The sequence below is a fragment of the Phacochoerus africanus genome, chromosome 1 (assembly GCF_016906955.1).
Source record: "Phacochoerus africanus isolate WHEZ1 chromosome 1, ROS_Pafr_v1, whole genome shotgun sequence".
NCBI classification, from domain to species: domain Eukaryota; kingdom Metazoa; phylum Chordata; class Mammalia; order Artiodactyla; family Suidae; genus Phacochoerus; species Phacochoerus africanus.
Window position 1 is genome coordinate 50,497,612 of NC_062544.1, and position 23,255 is coordinate 50,520,866.

General features: G+C 36.5%; 1 protein-coding gene across 1 annotated transcript in view; it reads left to right on the forward strand.

Moving 5' to 3' along the window:
* Positions 1 to 23,255, forward strand: part of HCN1 (hyperpolarization activated cyclic nucleotide gated potassium channel 1) — a 175,842-nt gene that overhangs the window by 85,715 nt on the left and 66,872 nt on the right. The window contains exon 4 of the mRNA XM_047799355.1: positions 14,165 to 14,311. Within this exon, the coding sequence (XP_047655311.1) occupies positions 14,165 to 14,311 (147 nt within the window). The remainder of the gene's footprint in view (positions 1 to 14,164; positions 14,312 to 23,255) is intronic.

The window sequence follows — 23,255 nt, forward strand, 5'->3', positions numbered from 1 at the left end:
CTGACTAGGAACCCTGAGGTTGCGGATTCGATCCCTGGCCTCGCTCATGGTTAAGCCTCCATGAGCTGTGAGCTGTGATGTAGGTCATAGACACCGCTTGGATCTGGCATTGCTGTGGCTGTGGCTGTGGTATAGGCTGGCAGATGTAGCTCTGATTAGACCCCTAGCATGGGAACCTCCATATGCCATGAGTGCGGCCCTAAAAAAAAAAACAAAAAAAAGGAAAGAAAATAACAGTAAGAATGAATCTCCAGTGGCAGTATAATCAATTTACATGTAAATATAAAATGTGTTGGAAACAGAGAGGAGAGATTGTTCTGTGAACCAGATCTGTAGCTTAGGCTGCTGGCTGGATATAGAGGGTGGGTGGAGAGAAGAGTAATGATTTCAGCTTTGAGTATGTTGCATTTGATTTGCCTTTGAGCCATGATTTAAGGGTACATGCTTAGGAAGAAGATGGACATGTGAGTCTAGAGATCAGAAATTAGTTCTCAACTGGAACCACTGACTTAGAGATTGGTGGCATATTGATAGTAACTAAAGTCATGTGAGTGGGAAGAGTTGCTTAATGAAAATATATGAGGTGGAAAATAAAATTAAAGTCTTTGGAAACAATCCTTAGAACCACAAACATAGAAGGGCATGCCAACAAATAAGGCTGCAATGGGAAGCCAGAAAAAAACACAGGAAGATAATATAGATGGAGAAGTCAGAGAATAAGATATTTCTAGAAAGAAGGCATCAATAGTAATATCTTTGTTTGGGTTGCCCTACAAGAGCCTACAAAAAGGATTTGGGTGTAGGTAATTTATTAGGGAGTAATTCCAAAAAGCAAAATGGGGAAACAGGAAGAGTAAGACTAGAGAAAAGAGAAAACCAGTGAAGTATATTTATTGAGTTGTTTTCTAATATGAGCAAGTGTGGCTTTGTCCTACTGGAGAGAACCTCGGAAGAACCATGCAGAATGCACTTTTTAATTATCTTTTGGAAGGATGAGAGGCTATGACATTAATCATTAGACTCATTTCTCTTACTGGTTAATGTTACCTAAATCTTTCCCCATCCCCAAATTCCCATGGAACTCTAGCTTGAGCTGAGCAAGTTTTTTAAGCTACTTAGAAAGATCTGAGACAGAAACCCTGAGATGGACTTAAGTATAGCTGGGAACAGAGGTGGGCCAGCTTGGCAGGATAAAGGGATTGTATGAGGCACCATTTGTGTCTGCTACTGGTGTGCAGTGCTGTTTAAATACCACATAAGAAAGTCTTGCCAAGTATCTAATTATTGGTAATCACTGGGAAATTATGGAAATGTGAGAACATTTTAGTGGAGTAGAGGAATGGACACTATAATTCAGTGTTTAAAGTTTCAGTGAAAAGACAGTGAGAAAATGAGTATGGATCACTCTTTCAAGAAATTGATTGGGAAAAGAAAGGAGAAAAGTAGGCTAGTAGATGGAGGGCTACTTGTGCTCAATTGAGAACCCTTTTTTAAAGATGGGAATATCATGTAGTGAATAAGAACACAAACTATGGATCCAGATTGCCTGAGTTTGAATCCTGGCTTCGATACTAATTAGCTGCATGACTTTTCACAAATTATTTAAGTTCTCTGTGCCACAGTTTCATCATATGTAAAGTAACCCTAATGGTAGCAATCTCATAAGGTTGTTTTGAGGGATTAAATGAGTAAATATGAATAAATGGTTTTGTTGAAATTCTTAAAAATTTTGTAATATCCAAGGGCTAGATATTATTTTTATGATTATTAACTAGAGTGGTGAGTATATTTAAAAGCTCTTTGACTGGATCCAACACATGGAGAGAAACTTGAAGATACAACCTAGAAATTATAGCAGTTAGAGTAATGTTTCTATGAAGGAATAAGGAGAAGACGTTCAAACACTGGTGAAAGATTAGTTTCAAATGAGAGAAAAGACACTTCTTCCATTGCAACAAGAAGGAAAGAAGGAGAAAAAATAAGTATCTTTCTGAATGAGTTAATAGATGTTCTTGTGTGAAAACTTCTATTTCTTTTTGAAATTTTAGGTAAGGTTATCATTTGTGAATGAAAATATTTGTTAGGAGAAGGAAATAAGACTGATTAGACAGTGTAGAATGGTTTAAATGGTCCTTTTGAAATACATGAAAGACTGCTTAGGTTACCATGGTATGTCAGTCTGTACTTATGTTAAATTAAAGATCAAAATTACTTTTTTACATGCAGACACACACATACACACACACAGAACACACACACAAGAAAAACTGCAGTGAGAGAGATCAAAGCCATTCAGAGCAGGCAAACACTCGAAAGGATTTCTAAAATATCCAAGCACACTGTTTAACTCCATTATAATGATGAGTGACTTTAAATTTCCAGTTATCATCTATTCCCTTGACTTTTATCTTGTAATTACTAAAAAATTAATTTTCTAAGAATGTTTCACATGAGCAATTTATTTACTTTATAATTAAACATTTTATTCTCTTTGGTAAATACACTGACCTCTCATCATTGTTATGTTTTTCGATTGCTTGCTTCATTAACTCTTAAACAATGTTACTCTTACTTTTGGAAAACTTTTTGAAATTTGGCCATTTACAACCCAAACTGTTAAGAAGAAAGAAAAAAAGAAAATTTTCCAATTTTTTTAAATCTTGCTTTTAATTTGATATATATTCTGTGAAGTATCTGAATAGATAGTGCTAGGTTTCTGATCTTAGCAGAAATTTTTTCAGCTTTTCAATTTTGAGAATGACATTTGTGGGTTTGTCATACATATATGTCCTATATTATGTTGAGGTAGGTTCCCTCTGTGCCCACTTTCTGAAGAGTTTTTATCAGGAAGGGGTGTTGGATTTTGTCAAAATCTCTTTCTGCATCTATTGAGATGATTATATGGTCTCTATTCTTCAATTTGTTGATGTGGTGTATCACACTGATTGATTTGCAGATATTGAAAAATCCTTTCATCTCTGGAATAAATTCCACTTGATCATGGTGTATGATCCTTTTAATATATTGTTGAATTCAGTTTGCTAGTTTGTGTGTGTGTGTGTGTGTGTGCTTTTTTGTTGTTGTTGTTTTAGGGCCACACCCACAGCATATGGAGATTCCCAGGCTAGGGGTCAAATTGGAACTCTAGCCGCCAGCCTGCCCACAGCCACAGCAATGCAGGATCCGAGCTGCATCTGCGACTTACACCACAGCTCATGGCAGTGCCATATCCCCAACCCACTGAGCAAGACCAGGGATCTAACCCATTACCCCATGGTTGCCATTCAGACTCGTTTCTGCTGCACCACAACAGGAACTTGCAGTTTGCTAGTATTTTGTTGAGAATTTTTGCATCTGTTTTTATCAGTGATATTGGCTTATAATTTTCTTTTTTGTGGTATCTTTGTTTGGTTTTGGTATTAGGTGTGATGGTGGCCTCATAGAAAGAGTTTGGGAGTGTTCCTTCCTCTGCAATTTCTTGGAATAGTTTCAGAAGGATGAGGGTTAACTCTTCTCTAAATGTTTGATAGAATTTGCCTATGATGCCATCTGGTCCTGGACTTTTTTGTTTGTTGGAAGTTTTTTAATCACAGTTTCAATTTCAGTACTTATGATCAGTCCATTCATCTTTTCTATTTCTTCCTGGTTTAGTCTTGGAAGATTACACCTTTCAAGAATTTGTCCATTTCCTCTAAGTTGTCCATTTTATTGGCATATAGATGCTTGTAGTAGTCACTTATGATCCTTTGTATCTCTGTGAGGTCTGTTGTAACTTCTTTTTCATTTCTAATTTTATTTTTTATTTTTATTTATTTATTTGTTTTTGGTCTTTTGTCTTTAGGGCCGCACCCTCGGCATTTGGAGGTTCTCAGGCAAAGGGTCGAATCAGAGCTGTAGCTACCGTCCTATGACAGAGCCACAGCGACGCCAGGTCCAAGCCGCGTCTGCAACCTACACCACAGCTCAGGGCAAACTGGATCCTTAACCCACTGAGTGAGGCCAGGGATTGAACCCACATCCTCACGGATACTAGTCGGGTTTGTCACTGAGACATGACGGGAACTCCCATTTCTAATTTTATTGATTTGAGCCACCTCCCTTTTTTTCTTGATGAATCTAGGTAAGGGGTTATCAACTTTGTTGACCTTTTCAAAGAACCAACTTTTATTTTATTTATTTATTTATCCATTTATTCATTTATTTTCTTTTTAGGGCTGCACCTGTGGCATATGGAATTTCCCAGGCCAGAGGTCAAATCCAGGTTGCAGCTACCAGCCTACAACACAACCACAGCAATACAAGATCCTTAGCCCACTGAGCAAGGCCAGGGATTGAACCCCAGTCCTCCTGAATACTGGTTGGGTTCATAACCACTGAGCCATGATATTGATCTTTTCTATTGTTTTCTTTGTTTCCAGTTCATTTATTTCTGCTCTGATCTTTATAATTTCTTTCTTTCTACTAACTTCGGTTCTTCTTGTTCTTTCTTTGGTTGCTTTAGGTATTAAATTAGGTTGTTTACTTTAGATTTCTTATTTCCTGAGGTAGGCTTCTATTGCTATAAACTTCCCTCCTAGAATTGCCTTTGCTGCATCCCATAGGTTTTAGATCCTTGTGTTTTCATTTTCATTTCTCTCTAGATATTTGATTTCCTCTTTGATTTCTTCAGTGATCCATTTGTTGTTTAGTAGCATATTGTTTAATCTCTATATATTTGCTTTAGAGGCAACACAAAAGGTGTTTAGTGAATACACTTTTGTTTTTCTCTTCTTGTTTGTTTTTCAATTTAAAAATGTATTTTTATATATGCTGAAAACGCATAATACAAAGTATGTGTAATGATGAGTAAAAACTTTAAATATCACCTATTTTACGTATATTTGATTTAATAATCTATGTAGGAATTCCCATCATGGCTCAGTGGAAATGAATCTGACTAGGATCCATGAGGACTTAGGTTCGATCCTTGGCCTCGCTCAGTGGGTTAAGGATCTCATGTTGCTGTGAACTGTGGTGTAGGTTGCAGACATGGCTTGAATCTGGCCTTGCTGTAGCTATGGAGTAGGCCAGCAGCTGCAGCTCTGATTAGACCCCTAGCCTGGGAACCTCCATATGCCATGGATGCAGCCCTAAAAAGACAAAAGACACACACATACAAAAAAAATCTATGCAATGCCTTTCTTCCTTTTTGCCTATTTATAAAACAATTAAATGAACACTATAAATTATAAGAGTAAAATAGAATATTCTGGATATGTATTGGTAAAATAATTTGTATCAAATATATTAAAAAAAAAAAAGGAGTTCCCTTCGTGGCGCAGTGGTTAACGAATCCGACTAGGAACCGTGAGGTTGCGGGTTGGATCCCTGGCCTTGCTCAGTGGGTTAATGATCCGGCGTTGCCCTGAGCTGTGGTGTAGGTTGCAGACACAGCTTGGATTCCGCGTTGCTGTGGCTCTGGCGGAGCCCGGCGGCTACAGCTCTGATTGGACCCCTAGCCTGGGAACCTCCATATGCCGCGGGAGTGGCCCAAAAAATGGCAAAAAAAAAAAAAAATATATATATATATATAGTAAAAAGGGTAGAGTAACTTATTTTGGATGTCATTTGTTTTTGAAACTTATTTTATAAATATACAATATATATGTTTTAAATATATATCCCAAAATATCTGTTGATAATTATTCATAATAAATTTATTAGTTGAATTACTGCCATTTGCTCAGCATTTTATTATCCTAAAGCTAAATTTATTATCTAATGAGATTCCATGTAAATATCAAGCAATTTAGAGTTTCTATATGCTAATATTAATTAATAAGTATTTTCTTAGCCATTTGTCATAAAACTGGTAGTTTTGGCTAAACAGAGTATTATGATATATTGTATTATTTTTTAATATTAATGCACAAGCAAATTGACTTTAGAATAAAATGTAGGAGTTCAGATTCCCTGTGTTAGGTTCCCTGGGAGCATTTACTATCATCTCTAAGGATTATTCTGCACTTCAGGAAGGAAGCTGAGTTTTGATGGCAAAATCCTACAATAATCAATTATTTCTGGAATTTGGAGTCTCCCTACATAAGAACTTTTAAAAGTGATGAAATGACAGTTATCATTACAGTCTTAAGTTACACATAGACATACTACAGGTTGAGTCTGCTGTGGGCATGAGCCTCATTGTAAAAGATGGCCTGAGCTATAGTAAAACACACTGTACAGTAATTCGCTGCTTCCTGAGAGAAAGACTTCAGTTAAAAATTTAACTATTTATATCCAGTGTTTTATAGATTTGAAGATTGGAGTTAGAATCAAAAATTTATGGGTCCATTGACTTGATTAGTAATTACAAATTACTAATTTTACTTTTTATGTTATGGGTTCTTAAAATGAAAAATACAGCTTCTGATTCCTGTCTCCCAGGAGTCTTCAGTATATAAAATCATCCCTGGATACTTGAAGACTATCTATCCTTTTAGGTGTGCACATGGCTGTGTTGGTGACAAAGTAACGCCTTTTATTTTTTAATATAATACATAATTTAATACCTAATTTTTATTCACTCCCTTTTGTAAATAACCGCTTATGTCCTAATCAATTAATTAGCCATTAATCATTAGACATGATTATGTCATATTTCTTATATACTCTCCACAGCCCTAAGAAATAGCTTATTAAATAATGTCAAACTTAAAGAAATTGTCACAATTTCAAAATCTTGATAGAAAAAGTTGAAATAAGAAGGCATAAGAGGAATTCCCATTGCGATTCAGCAGTAACGAACCCGACTAGTATCCATGAGGATATGGGTTTGATCCCTGGCCTCACTCAGTGGGTTAAGGATATGGTGTTGCGAATGCTGTGAGCTGTGGTGTAGGTCACAGACAAGGCTTGGATCCTGCATTGCTATGGCTGTGGCTGTAGCAGCAGCTGCAGCTCTAATTTGATCTAGCCCGGGAATTTCCATATGCTGCATCGAAAAAAAAAGCCAAAAAAGAAAAAAAGAAGGCATAGAGGAACTGTCAGTCAACCAAGTACTTCATCACTTAATATCAAACTGCATATACTTTGCACATGTTTTTATTACCTTCTCCTATTTTTATAATTACTATAAACATTTTTGGAATTATGGAAGGCAGTTTCTCTTTTACAATCAATAATTTCCTCCTTCTTATTGCTGTGTTTGGCAGAAAGACTAATATAGATTTGGACAGAAACCACAGTTCTTTAAAGAACGGAATAATCCACTTTAATTGCAGTGGATTAGAGTTCAGAATCTTATATTTAATAAATTTTCTCTGAGTGATAAACAATAATAACCAGTAATAATAAAATATGAATCCAAAATTTCAAGTCATGTGGGAGAAGCTTCCTATCTAGCATCCTCCATTGACACCATTATTATAACTGAAAGGAGGCAGAGATCACATTCTTTGTATCTTTCACCTAAAGAATTTTCAGGAAGTGCATAACAAACCAGATTTGCAATCAGTGAATGCTTGAGAACTTATTATGTACAAACACCTTAGCAGATTCAGTGGTAAACAGGACAGGCAAGGGCTGACACTTAGCATGTTAGTCACAGGTGCTCTTAGCATAAGTAAGAAGTAAACTTAGCATTGTCTACAAGTGAAAGAGGAATTTACATTGCCTAAGGAGTCAGAGAATACTTCCCTGATGTAGTGACATTTGAGGAGAGAATCAAAGAATAAATAGATATTAGTCAGGGAATTATGTGGTAGAAGAACATCCCAGATTGAGGAAACAGCATGAGCATACAGCCAGCAGGGTAAGTTTAAGAATATGAAAGACATTGACTATAGCAGGGCGTAGTGAACAAAGAGGTAATGCACACAGTAGAGGAGGAGAAGCCCACATGGGCCAAAGAAGCTGGACTTAATTCTGAAGCCAATGGGAAGCTATTAAAATGCTTTGAGGAAAGATTTCATGAATTAAAGCCACAGGAAGTAAGTATGTTCAAATAGATACGGAGATTGTAGTTAGAATGCTAGGGATGAGTTTACAGGATAAAGTTACTTTGATTAGAATAATAACAATGATGATGCAAGGGAAAAGTATTGAAACTTTAGGCAAATAGAATTTACATGATTTGATGATGCCTTGAGGATTGGGATGAAGGAGTAGGGTGATACTAAAGTGGGAGTGATTCAGTTTTCTGTCAAAGATAACATTTCATGAATATAAAAACAATAGAAATATGATTAAGAGAGATTTTTTTTAATTTTTGGAATTGTTTACATTTACCATGCTATCATTCTAGCTCTCTGCTTTCAACTAGAGCATGTAAGAGAAATGCTTACATTTTTTGTTTCTGTTTCCACTTCTTCCATTTAGTCTCAAATCACTGCAACTGGTTTTGAATTGCCCCCCCTCCTGAGACATATATACAATCCAGTGAAACCACTGAGAGCAAAGTCACCAAAACTTTACTGAAACTAAATTCAGTGGATACTTTTCAATTCCCTTCTACTGTGACATCCTGTATTTTTCAGGAATAAAAGGGTGCCTTAAATTTATTTTTTAAAATCTCACCTATTAGTATATTTCTAAACTGAACACAATAAAATTGTGAAAATAAATACTCAAAGAAAAATGAAGAGATATTTGGAATCTAAATGAGTTCTAGTAATTGTAGGAAATATTTAAGAATGTAGGGGAATGTAGAGAGACTATAGGGACTGTAGGGAAAGGTAGGGGAAAATTCAGAAAAAAGAATCATGAAATAAGTGATAAGAAACATGGACCACCTCCATCCAAGTGAGTCACTTATCCAAAGGCTCAGCATCCAGCTAGTGGAGTTCAAACTAGAATTCTGTATGTAGCCAGGTTATCCATCAAGTCTGAGTTTAACTGAGACATATTTAGACAAGAACAGGTTCAAGAAACCTATATCCTGCTCAATATTTCTTAGCTGTTTACTTAGGGATTGGTTTCATTTAATTAAGAAAAGCATAGGGTCTAGGAATAGTCAGCCCAACCAGGGATGTTGTAGAGAGAAGTCCTATAGGAAAATCTCTTGAGAAAACTCAATAGATATGGACAGGATAGGAAGGCTGAAAAAAATGAAACTAAAAATAAAAGCTAGTTGTTCAAGAAATAAAAGTGATTAAAAATCCATGAAACAAAAAGAAATATCACCAAATGTTCTACTTGGCATTGTGATATGCAATCATAGTAATGTCAACACTTTGTGGATTTGGTAGGTTCAGTTATGAGTACACAATTATAACCTGCCTCTACATTGTAAAAGTAGAGATGACAGATGCTAGAAAGTAGGGATGAAGGAGGAAGCTTGTTACTTTCACCTGGTATACTTGTCTAGTGTTCTCTGAACAAGTTATAAAAATATAAATACGTTATGTAAAGTTGCAAGGGAAGAATTAACATTAGTGACACAATTATAGTGTGAGAAAAGGAGTGAGATGATATGAGGACTGTAAGTAGTTAAACCACTTTGTCATGGCAAAAAGTCAGTAAGTGATGCCTGTAGTTAATCCATATAAGAAATATAAATATAATGCTTACTTATATGGACAAAACACCTTTTTAAAAACGCTGGCATGGAAAAAATGAGACTGGTGGGTTTGACAATGCAATGTAGCCATTTGTTATAAACCCTCTGTTAGATCTCGTTTTTTTAACATTGTCAGGGAGAAAGAAAATGTTCCTCTATCCTTCTAGTTTCTTCTGACTTGTCTAAGAATTAAATTGACATGAACCAGTTAACAGGTGAAAATCTTATTTCTCATATGTACTGGAATCCCGTACACTTGATAGGGTCAGAAAGCCCACACATAGGAGCGGTTCAGAGACAGAGATGAAATAAGGTATATGTGCCATCTGGGCTAAAAAATGGGATGGGGCCTGGGGCTCTCAAAGACAGGAGGGTAATAATTCATGGGACTATAAGAAGAAAAGCAATTGTGGAGTTCCCGTCATGGCTCAGTGGTTAATGAATCTGACTAGGAACCATGAGGTTGTGGGTTCGATCCCTGGCTTTGCTCAGTGGGTTAGGGATCTGGTGGTGCCATGACCTGTGGTGTAGGTTGCAGACACGGCTCGGATCCCGCGTTGCTGTGGCTGCGGTGTAGGCTGGTGGCTACAGATCCGATTACACCCCTAGCCTGGGAACCTCCATATGCCGTGGGATCGGCCCTAGAAAAGGCAAAAAGACAAAAAAAAAAAGAAAAGAAAAGCAGTTGTGTAAGTAGATGTTTGCCTTCACACAGATGGGACCACTTAGATAATATTTATCTCTAATAATAACTCTTTTTCTGGGAAAAAAAGTCCCCAATTTGAATTATTCTATGTAGTCAAGGAAGGGGAAGTAATTTCTCCTGAACCTACAGAGTCTCAAACTAATCCACATGCCAAATGACATCTTGGGGAGGCCTGTTCTGAATGCCTATAATATCACGTACACTCATTATTTATGTACATTATTTTAAGTGCACAGAACATTTAAAAAATAAAAGTACATTAGAATTTTAAATGGTAACTGTTTTTTAGTCTTTTAGATCTGATGAGATGAAATTTGATTTTATATATTCAAGAGAGAATTGTATTTGCATCTTTGGCTTTTAAAAATCTTTTCATCAGTGATATGAAAGGCAACACATCACCTTTTGCATATAGTATATTGCAAGATTAACAGAACTTTGCTATTTTATCATTTTGACTTTACCAAGTTATATATAACTTCTAACTTCGAGTTCATTCATTGTCCCTCTACCACTATGAGTCTTCTTCAGAGATTTGTTTGTAATTTTTATTTCCTCACATCACACGAAGGTGATATTTTTATTCATTCTTGTAAGTATTGTTATATGAGGAAAATATATACAAAAAGAAATAGCTTCTATTTTCTTTAAGTGTGTTCTAACAGTTCTAATGAAGATTACTACTTAATTCCCAAGTTCACTGGCCAGGGTCCAATACACATTTTCTAAGAATATATTCCTTTTGAGCCTGCTCCCTTTGAAACTTTATCCTTTGGATTCTGTTAATCAAGCTTTTCTGGTTCTGCTCTTATGTCTTCCTGGCTAACGTGAGTTCCCTGAACTTGCACAACTGACAAGACAACTGCTTTTACAATATTGGTTCCACTTTTTGTCTTTTTATTTCTTCATTTGATGAGTCCTTAGTGACCCCTTAGTCATGAACTACATGTATGTTTTCTCTTCTGACCTACGTATAACCATGAGGATGTGTCACAGGCATCTTAAATTTTACTTGTCAGAAATTGAATTTCTTCTCTTCCCCCCTACTCTCACTCAGACATACTTCCTTATGTCCTAGGCTAACACAGTATTTGGCATATAGAAGTGTCCTGTTAAAACACATTGCTAGAGTTTCTAACTCAGAGTTTCTGATTCACTTGGTCTGGGGTGCAGACTACACATGTGCATTTCTAGTCCCCAGGTGATACTGGCGATTTGGTAATCACACCTTGAGAACCATTGGCCCACAGCAGTCAATTAATACTTGTTAGGCCAATAATTACTGTGAATAAATGAGTGCTTAAAATATGTAACATAGACTCAAAATTCAAACTGAACTTGGTAAATGACAAGAAATATTCATGGAACTTTTGTCTGAAGGAACAGGAGAATCATTTACTATAGATCAGTAAACTGAAGTCTAAAAGAAATGAATGATTTCTGCGAGGAAAAATAATGAGACTCAACCAAGCCTGAATTTCCATGAAAATTAAATAATTTCATAGGTAACATTTGTATCTAGCTAAACAAATATGAATGAAAAAATACTATTAAGTTTTAGTGCTGCCTCCTATACCCTTGAGATGCATGCAGAGAAAGGAGAATTCTAAAGGTCAGTAAAGGATTCTTACTACTCCAAGCACTGTTTGGGCGAACACTTTTTTGTTGAGGAAAAGTAAACAGAGATTACTTGACACCTACTGGTCCTGATAAAAGTTGAATCCTTTATTTGGCCAGAACTGAAAGGACTTTCATCAATGTCCTAAGTGTCCAACCTGGCAGCCCTGTTGTCTGAAGTTATTTTATTGTTTTCCCAAGTTTGGATATTTGACAGAACCCACTAGACTCCACAGGTGATACTCACATGAGGCTTTTGTTGGAAGGCGAAAGACACAATGAAGCAGAGAAAAAGAATGTCACAAGCATCAGCGACCAGAGGGCCTTTTCCCAGCACTGTGCCTGTGGGTTCTGTCTTTGGGCCCCTGGAACATGCTGAGTCTCTGGCCTGATTCACCAAGATCTATGCGAGGAGTCTCGACTTGGAAAGAGCTCACCACCAAAGCTCTCAGTTGAGCCAAACTAGTCAAACCACATTGGCTAGTTGCAAATCATTAGTGTAAAAGTTAGCGTTGAGGGGTCGCCAGTGGTGTTTTAGACCCTAAACAATGCATCAAATATCCCACTGCCCTCTTTTTAGCTAAGACTAAAAATCAGGTACACCTATGTCTCTAGAAATAAAGATGGAGCTTTTTCAGTCCAGCTGCAAATCAACTTTATTCTACACAGCAATCTTGTAGAAAAGGCTACCAAAGCTTTTTTCCTGTGAACCAGCTTTATGAGGGGTCAAGTAGGCTGAATCCCAGGTCTCTAGGGATTCAGACCTTGGTGGACTACCAAGGTTAGGTAGGTGTAGAGATTCTGACCAATCCTTTCCAAATACATATGAGAAGCCACTCACACACAGACACAGTGACAGGTATATATATATATATATACCTGGAAGCTTTAAATACTTTAGGGAACAGTCTGGTGACTGAATAAAGGAATTGCATGACAAAGTTTTATTTCCTTTAAGAATACTAATCTCTAACGAAGAATATCCAAAAATATGAATATTATATGTAAGGAAAGTATGTAAAAAATTTGAAGAAATATAATATAATGGATTGCTATTTGTCATTACACAGAAGTGTTATCAACTAACAATTGACAATTATGATTATGGGCAAAGTGTCTGGTCACCTAGAATTTCTAGTCTGAGCTCTGTTGTCAGGAAAATATTTAAGAGAAAAATTGTCATAGTAATACATCAAATGTATTGTGTTTAAGGAAGGATGTTTATTCCAGTATCTTTATCCAGTTTTATTACCTACCTTTTTTTGGTACTCATTTTTATGATCTATACAATGAAACTAATATTGGGGCTCTAACTAATTTTTTCAAAGTATAATATTCTGACCGCCTGTATTTGAAATATCCAGGGACTATTTCTCAAACTTAAATGTGAAAGAATATTTTTGAGGTGCACATTCTTACTTCATCAGTTAGAGGTAAACCCTGAAATTCTCTTCTAATAAGTTCCCAGGTAAAATCCATACTTCTGTGCGCCCGTTTGATTTACAGGGATTATTTTTTAAAAGTGTATGTATATGAATGTGTGTATAAATTTAAAAAGGCAGATACCACAGTGGAATCAAGGTCTGGAGTTAAGCCTGCAATCACTTGCCCAAAAGACTACCTCACCTCAGATTCATAAACAATCAGGCTTAAGAACAACTTGCTTAAATTAACCTAAATGTCTAAGTTTCAGCTATAAAATAATGTGAATCTAGTCTCATCCACATTTTTTTTCTAAGTCCTAAACTGAGGCATGACATATTCTCTTAATTTATAGGGCATCAGTGTTGCTTGACTATCTATGACTTGTAAACAGTTGCCAAGCTTTCTGTCTCCAGATTCAAATTTTAATTAGGTCTGATCTTTTGCTATAAGGTCTCAGATAAAACCTTTTATACTATTCGAAGTTATGAGATTCTTTTTCCAAATGAAGAGTGAAACAACAATTTCATACTTCTAACTCAGCTGAAAAAAAAAATTCCAAAAATATAGCATCGCATTTATTTTTCCTGCCTCATCACTGGCTTTTCTGGGGCTGCTCCCTTAAATTCACTCTGTACTCCTTCAGGCTTCCTCTCCATAACATCTCAGTTTTTTATAGGAAATGTTTACCTAAACAAATGCCTTCTATAATGCCTATAGTGTGTGTGACAAGGGTAGGTATATTATAACCTAGTACATTAGTTCCTTCCTTTTAAAAGATAGAATTATTCAAGTATTACTGAATGTAACACAACAAAGTAGCATCGTGATTTTTCACACACCCTAATAATGTTTTCTAATTTCTGTTTATTCTTTCCCTACAGTATAAGCAAGTGGAACAGTACATGTCATTCCATAAGTTACCAGCTGATATGCGTCAGAAAATACATGATTACTATGAACACAGATACCAAGGCAAAATCTTTGATGAGGAAAATATTCTCAATGAACTCAATGATCCTCTGAGAGAGGTAAGATTTATAGTCCTCCCATCTCCATGTGCATGATCATTTTTTTTTATCTCTTTTCCTGGGAAAGCCTCAAGTTCATGTCTTGACACCACTCAAAAGGAAAATTAAAACAATGTTAACCTTTTTTTTTTTTTGCTCTTATTTTCTTTTATGTTCTCTCATTTGCAGGCTCTTATATTAAAAAGTAACTTAAAAATGTTTCTCCTGCAGTCCCCATTCTGGCTCAGCAGTAATGAACCCAAATAATAACCATAAGGATGAGGGTTCAATCCCTGGCCTCACCCAGTGGGTTAAGAATCTGGCATTGCCATGAGCTGTGGTGTAAGTCGCAGATGCGGCTCAGATCTGGTGTTGCTGTGGCTGTGGTGTAGGCCAGCAGCGATAGCTCTGATTGGACCCCTAGCCTGGGAACCTCCATATGGTACAGGCACTATCCTAAAAATACAGAAAAAAGAAAAAATTGTTCTCCTAATTATGCTTCTCAGGACATTGTTTCATGTTCTGTTTCCCTAGTTACAAAATTCCTTGTGATATCTTCATTATCTGTATCCTCCCAATCTTCCACTCTCATCCTATGCTCACCAAACTGTTTTGTTCACTTCCTTTTGATTTCTACTTTCCTCCTGTCTTCATTTTGTCGGTTCATCTCCTGGACCCTGATCACAGACTCGCCCCACCTGTAGTGAGTAATTCGTTTTCTGTTACCACATCAAAACACTTGGCGACATCAATAACCACCTCTTTGCCCCCTGTCTCCTTTACATCCCTGCATAGGAGTCTTTAATCTGGCCACTAGAATGTTCACGTCACTCCCAGATGAAAAGAACATTCTATTGATTGTTTGTCTTCCTTACACCCTTTTGCTCTTTCTCCTTTTACCACCAACCTTCTCAAAAGATTACTTTACAGTTATTGCTTTGTGGTTCAATCTCCCCGTGTTTATGACAATTTTTCCCTTGAAAATTACCTGTGACCATTTAATCATCAAATCCTTTGTCTCTGAGCCCCCGGTGGTTCTTTTAAACTCTTAATAATACCCATATCCCAAATCTCGTTGCTGGGCTTTCTTTAACCCTGAGCCAAAACTGAGCCATTGGCTTTTCATTTTACATTTTTGAATTTGTTCTCTTACTTATTTCATCTCACTCTCCCACTCTGTGAACTTGAGCTCCAAGTTCTTGCCATAAGCTCTGTTTTTTTAATAGCTATGTGATATCCCTTGCCCTGAGTACTTGTAAGCTGTGTATTAAAGTCATTATCTTCCATCACTGAACCATTTATCCTTTGAAGTCTTTCTCAAAATGTTTTAGTGATTCTTTCAAGTCATTTGGAATGTAAAATTTTAGTCTTTTTAAAAATTTTTTCTCCTCTGCACATCCAGTCACCAAATGCTATCAATTCACTGTGACAATATATCTTACACCTATGCCCTCATTTCCTTTCCCAGCACCGTTCCCCTAACTCTGTTTCTCTCACATGGACTTAATGCACTGTTCCCTTAGTTTACCTTTCAGCTTTTGGTCTGTTTTCTCTAACTACCATTTAAACCAAAGATGACAGATTGATCTTCTTTTATGTGTATGAGCTAGTCATGCCTCTGCTTAGAAATTTTCAGTCTTTATATTATAAAATAAATATAGCCTCCTTAGGCTTATATTCCAGCCCTTCTCTGCTCTGATCCTGGCCAAATTTCCAGCTTTATTTTTTTCCCTGCTGCCCTGAATGTTCCAAAGTGATCTAGAGCCAAACTATGCAATCTACTATTTTGCAAAAATCAATTCTGATTTCTCAACTTGCAGCAAATATTTTCCAGATATGCTTCTCAACTCTTGACAAATCTAGTTCAAATGATATTTACCTTCTTTGGTTTTCCAGACTAGATCTGGTCTCTGATTTCTCTGACCCCCGGGGCACATGCTCATGTACTACTTATTCATTCTATTATCACAATTTTTCCACATTGGTTTCCTCAACTTTTGTCTTGAAAGTTCCTTAAGTGCAAAGACCATTTAGTCTATATTTAAATTTTTTCTTGACATTCTTAGTATATGTAGTCTATATAAAATATGTATTAAATATGTCCATTCCAACTGGCATCTATACCATTTCTAACTATTCCTAAGTGACTGCATCCATCAAAAGTTATCTGTATTTTCCTAAACCTTAAGACATCAGTTAAGAGTTCTGTAAATTGAAGAAGCTAAATATCTGCCATTGGTTAGCTTATTTTCTCTACAGTGTCCTCAATCAAATAAGAATATATAAATCTTTTTGCTTTGAGAAAGTTAAGTCCAACTTTGTATTTTAAAAAAGAATATATCAGAGTTCCCGTTGTGGTGCAGTGGTTAACGAATCCTACGAGGAACCATGAGGTTGTGGGTTCAATCCCTGGCCTTGCTCAGTGAGGTGAGCTGTGGTATAGATCACAGACTAGGCTCCTATCTAGCACTACTGTGGCTGTGGTGTAGTCTGGCAGCTACAGCTCTGATTAGAACCCTAGCCTGGGAACCTCCATATGCCGCTGGTGCAGCCCTTGAAAGACAAAAAAAAAAAAAAAAAAAAAGCTTCAATGGAAAGCATTCCTCGATGCTAAAAATGCTCACTGTAATGTAAAATCAGGATAGCAAGAAATTTTTCTTAATAATGTGTATGTTATTAACTACTCTGTCTTGCCCCACTTTAGTTGAATCTTCACTGGAAAAAAAAATCCTCTTTTAATTTTTAACCCCTTAAAAGATCTTTGATAGATACATCTCCAGTTTCCTCAATTCTTACAACTCAATTCCTGTCATTAAGTTAGAATAATTTTTTCCCTTATATTTTCAAATGTTATAGGTCAGGGTCTCTATCTTCTCTTTACATTCATGCTTCATCAAAAGAAAATTGTTGATGATTTCCTGGGGCGGGGGGGGGGGGGGGGGGGGTGTTTCTAATTGCTTCTTTAACTTTCTTCATGCTGTTCTCTCCATCTTCAATCCTTTCTACTCAGCTTACCTTCATTTTCCGTCGAACGTTCTTATGAGGCATGACCTTCTTCATAAATTTTCCCTGACCATTCTCTATCACTGTATTTATCATTTGTCTCTTTCAAGACTGAGTTTCTGGAGGATAGAGACTGTGTTAAAATAACTCTGTATCCAAAGTGACCAGTATCTGGTAGGAACTCATTAAATATTTCTGCGTGAATGGTCCTTAACAGAATTATGAATGAAAAACAGGATTAAAAATCATGGATACTTTTTAAAAAAATTAGACATCTTTTATAGAAGATGTGAGATACACTCACACACACACACAAAGGAATATTATTCAGCTGTAAAAAGAATGAAATAATGCCATCTGCAGCAACATGGATAGACCTAGAGATTAACATACTAATCAAAGAAAGTCAGAAAAAGAAAGAAAAATGACATATGATGTCACATATATGGAATCTAAAATATGACATAGATGAAGCTATCTATGATACAGAAAGACTCACAGCCATAAGGAACAGACTTGTGGTTGCCAAGGAGTAGGGAGGGTGGGAGAGGGAAGGATTGGGAGTTTCAGATTAGCAGATGCAAACTAGTGTGTATAGGATGGATAAACAACAAGGCCCTATTGCATAGCACAGGGAACTATATTCAATGTCCTATGATGAACCACATGGAAAATAATATGAAAATAATATATGTGTATAATTGAGTCACTTTGCTGTGCAGAAGAAATTAATGCAGCATTGTAAATCAACTATATTTCAATAATTTTTTTAAAAAAATTTGAGATCCTGCAAGTAGAAGCATGAAATACTCAAATGCTTAACATCTTATAAAAGCGAATATAGTGTTCTCCATTTGTTCATCTGCTCTTCAGCTTTTGTTCTTCTGGCATCAAAATCACACAAAAGTCTAAATTTTATGTTATACTTAGTTAAGATTTTATTAGAAAGGAAGCAGGAGGAGGTGAATAGGAAATGAAGGAAAGACATTGGTAGAGAGATAACTGAAGTCATCATTCAAATAAAACCTGGGTTTTATGAAGAAAAGTTCAATAACAACAAATGGGAAATATGTCTTATTAGTTCATGTTACGGCTCAGTAGAAACAAACCTGACTGGTATCCATAAGAATGTAGGTTTGATCCCTGGCCTTACTCAGTAGGTTAAGGACCCGGCATTGCCGTGAGCTGTGTGAGCTGTGGTATAGGTCACAGACACGGCTTGGATCCCATGTTGCTGTGGCTGTGGAATAGGCTGGCAGCTGTAGCTCCGATTTGACCCCTAGCCTGGGAACTTCCATATGCCACAGGTGTGGCCCTAAAAAGAAAAAAAAAAAAAGAAATGTTTTTAAAGTAGTAAAATACATCATTCCACCTTTCAAAAGCTGTATACCAGTTTTGAAGATGGGGCATTAATTTATGCAAAGATATATTTTAAAAAGTCCCTGTTGTGCCTCTAGAGTTTAGAAAATGCCTGGCACAGAGAAGAGACTAAATGATTGACACAATAAATGTCAAATTAATGAAATGAGGATACTTAGAGAAAGCTAGATTATTTATTGTGTATTTTGTAATAAAAGGTAAAAATATAGGATGTACATTGTATACACTTCCCATATATAACTGTTAAACATGTATTCAATTTTGAGCCAACAATTATCTTGTATTTTAACAAGACTTTTGACTTATAATGCTTCATTGTCCAAAAAGCTCATTTTTTAGAGTATTTTGCATAATTTGAGATGCTAATGTATAATTAAGAACAGTGATTTCTATTAACACAAATCTAGGTACTCAGGAACGTATAAAAGTAAAGGGCAGGTCTGGAGTTCCCATCGTGGCGCAGTAGCTAATGAATCCGACTAGGAACCACAAGGTTGCCGGTTCGATCCCTGGCCTTGCTCAGTGGGTTAAGGATCCAGTGTTGTGGTGAGCTGTGGTGTGGGTCGCAGACGTGGCTGGGATCTCTCATTGCTGTGGCTCTGGTGTAGGCCGGTGGCTACAGCTCCGATTAGACCTCTAGCCCGGGAACCTCCATATGCCGTGGGAGGGGCTCCGAAAAAGGCAAAAAGACGAAAGAAAAAAAAATGTAAAGGGCAGGTCAAACTTCAAAAACTTATACCAAAAAACCTGTTGCTTGAAAATAGAGGAAGAAAGTCAATGTAATGTTCATGAATGTAAAAATTGTTCCATACTCATAATCAATTAGTTCTATATTGTTACACCCAGTTTAGCCAACCCAACCTTTCTCTCCAATGTGTGTGAATATTTTTAAATATGAAGAATCTCTAAGATGTATGAAGAATCTGATTTGTGTGACCTTTGAAAACTCTTGCAGAAAACTCATATCATGCATATGCAGATTAATTCAACTAATAGAAATTTTGAAATCACTACTTTGTTGAAAGCATTCTTCTATTTCCATTTCTATGCACAGATGAGATGATTTATCTTTTTCATACATTGGAGACAAATTGCTGAAACCCCTTCAAGCAATACATGGCTCATTCTTACTGTTCAAGTCTCAATACAAGTGTTACCTCTGCAATAGGGTCTTCTCTAAGAAATTCATCTGAATTAATTCCCTTGCAGTCATTCTCTATCACATCAGCCTTTTTGTTGTGTACACATCACTCTGTTGTCTTGTTCGTTTTTATTTGTTTGTTAATTGTTTTTTCTGCTATAGGAACTCAGGATCCAAGAAAACAAAAGACTTTGTCTTTCTTGAAATTCCCACCATAGCTCCAACCCCTAGATAATACATATTTAACAATTACTTGTTGGATAAATAAACAAAGACACATTAAATAAGGATCTCATACTTGGCAACCATCTCAAAGAATCATTGATTATTAGAGCTTGGAGAGAGTGTTTTGTAGACACAACAGAGACGCTGGCATGGATAAGAAAAGTGATGAAAGTGATACCCAGAACCATGAAATAATGTGGCCACACAATTTCCTTAATATCACTTTAGATTATACTATGGATAATATGGTTTCTAATATATAACAAAATGATTTTTGTTGTGCACTATGTATTCATATGCACTATATAGCTTTGATACGTGCACTGTAAGCCAGAAGGTCCTATTTTGCATCTGGCTGTTTTTATTTTATTTTTAACCTTCTCAAGATTTATATACACACATTAGTGATTTATTGCAGAGTCAACCTGGGGGTGGGGGAATATTCCAATAGAACATTATTATAAAAGATACTACATGTTTTTTTTTGAATCTCAATAATGTAATAACATTCATAGAACAAATAGAAAATACTTTTTCCTTACATTGTTATGCCAGGTGTACCCTAGAGTGTTATTAGTGGCTCATAAAATAAAGGTTGCTGGATGCCCTGTTCAAACCTAAGTAGTAAGCCACCTTAAGGTGTAGAAGGTTCAAAGTGGCAGATAAATCTGTGTGTTCTTCATCCTCAGGCTAGACCATATGACCTGAGTGCTGGCTCCTCTGGCCTTGTCAGCATTCTGAGAAGTGAGTGTTAAGTCATCTTAAAAAAGTATCTTCATTTCACCATGGACTAATATACCTGGGACCAGAAAGTAGAGGAATAGCTACAATTTTCTGAGAAAAATACCTAAGATGGTACTCAGAAACTTGGCATTTTAAAGTAGAGCCACTCTTTTGTGAAGCATTCATTATCTATCATCTATAATCTTCATTCCCTTGTTGCTCTGTGGCTGTGTCTAATTCAAATTCAGAGCCGCAAAAATGGATTTGAGTAATCTCTAGAAACCTCTTTTCCCTCCCAGTTGTATCCTGTCCTGGCTTGCCCTGGAGAGCCCTCTTTTTCTTCTTCCTCCATCTGCTTATGATATACTCCTGTTTTCCCCTGTTTGCTCAAAACTGTTCAGTTTCATCGGTTTGAAAAGTTTAAACCACCTTTATGATATTCAGTGCCATGAATAGTTATACTTTCAGTTATATATCAAATCACAGAGTAGTGAAAACCTACTCTGGAGGGCTGTGCAGCATCATGGTTAAAAGTATGGCCTGGGAGTTCCCATCAAGGCCCAGTGGAAATGAATCTGACGATCATCCATGAGGATGCAGGTTCAATCCCTGGCCTTGCTCAGTGGGTTGGAGATCCGGTGTTGCTGTGAGCTGTGGTGTAGGTCGCAGACGCAGCTTGGATCTGGCATTGCTGTGGCTGTGTCATAGGCCTGCAGCTACAGCTCCAATTGGACCCCTAGCCTGGGAACCTCCATATGCCATGGATGCAGACCTAAAAAGACAAAAAGAAAGAAGTTCCCATCATGGCTCAATGGTTAACGAACCTGACTAGTATCCAGGAGGATGCAGGTTTGATCCCTGGCCTCGCTCAGTGGGTTAAGGATCCAGTGTTGCCATAAACAGTGGTGAACTGTGGTGTATGTTGAAGACAAGACTCTCGGATCCACATTGCTGTGGCTGTAGTGTAGGCTAGCAGCCATAGCTCCGACTCCATCACTAACCTGGGAACCTCCATATGCCAAGGGTATGGCCCTAAAAAAACAAAAGACAAAGAAAAAAAAAGTATGGCCTGATTCTTCCAGCCTCATTTAAATGCAGATGCACGCTTTACTGTCTGTACAACTTTGGACTATTTCGTAACTTATATGTTATTTCGCTTTCCTCATCTTTAAGTATTAATAATCATAACTACCTTAGAGAAATGTTGTAAGATTAAATGAGAAAAAAAACATTAAAAGTTTGAAAATTGCCTGACACATAGTAAGTACATGGTAAAATTTAATTCTTAGTATTACTATAATTCAGTGAAGAATAGAATATTGTCCCAACCCTTATGGCTCTTAGAACCCAGTGAAAGACAGAAATTTAAATCAGTAATTATAACTGGGTATAAGTGCTATGAGAGGGTCATTCAGAGGGTGTTAGGCCATACACCAGATAGGTACCAAGTCCAGCTTTATCATATGTCTCATTTCTTTGGGAATTTATTCAAACAAACCGCTAATAAGCTTTTCCTCCATTTTAACAGCCAGCCTTCTGGAGACTGCCTTAGCATCAAAACTTGGTATTGAAATGTTAAGATCAGAGACTGTGATGCTTGAGCAAAAGCAGGAAGTATATTTAAAACTAAAAACTAATTAGAAAAATTCAGTGAACCATTTCTCTCTGCTTATGAGAGCCTGTTGGAATGTATACAAAGTAAGAAGGTCTATTTTTAACAAGATCAGATTTATACTGATTTGATTAGAGCAAAATGGCAAACTTAACAGTCAAGAAAGAGGTTAATGCCCTTCTAAGTCTGTCTCCAAAGTTCAGAACTGATCTATTTTTAAACAATGGAGTGCAAAGAAGAGCTGTGAGCTGAAAATAGGTACAGATCATGTGTCCCAGTAGAATATAGGACGTCAGTATATTTCATTTTCACAGAACATGAATCGGGCTGAGAGTATAACACTGTCCTTCTGACCTTTAATTTGTCAAATAGACTGTTAGGGAAAAAATCACAATTTGTATACATATTTATTTAGTGCAATTCTGAATCATTTTTTTTTAAGTAATAGTTGTTGGTTTTTTAAATGCCTTCTAAAAATGTGTTTAGGTCAGATTAATTAAAATATGCTAGAATGAGAGTATTATGAAGCTGTACAGGCGTCTTATAAATTATCAGATACTCATGTAAGAGACACGGTAACCAAAGACTAGAAAATTTATGTAAGTGGCCTGGTCTTGGTCATAATTACCAAACAAAGAATTGGATCTTCTCTCTTTTAGCCTAGAGCTTTCCCTCTGCATCCCTAGTTTCTAGAAAACAAATAGAAAAAACACATTCATTGATTCCTTAATGTGGGCAAGACATAGATTCAGGCATGATAGGAAAATAAAATGTAAAATGTGGTTTCCAATCTCACAGTGCTTACTGCATCCTTATAGAGACAAGATATAAATGCATTTTTAAAAACTATGATGAAAAATTAAAATACATTACTAAAAATA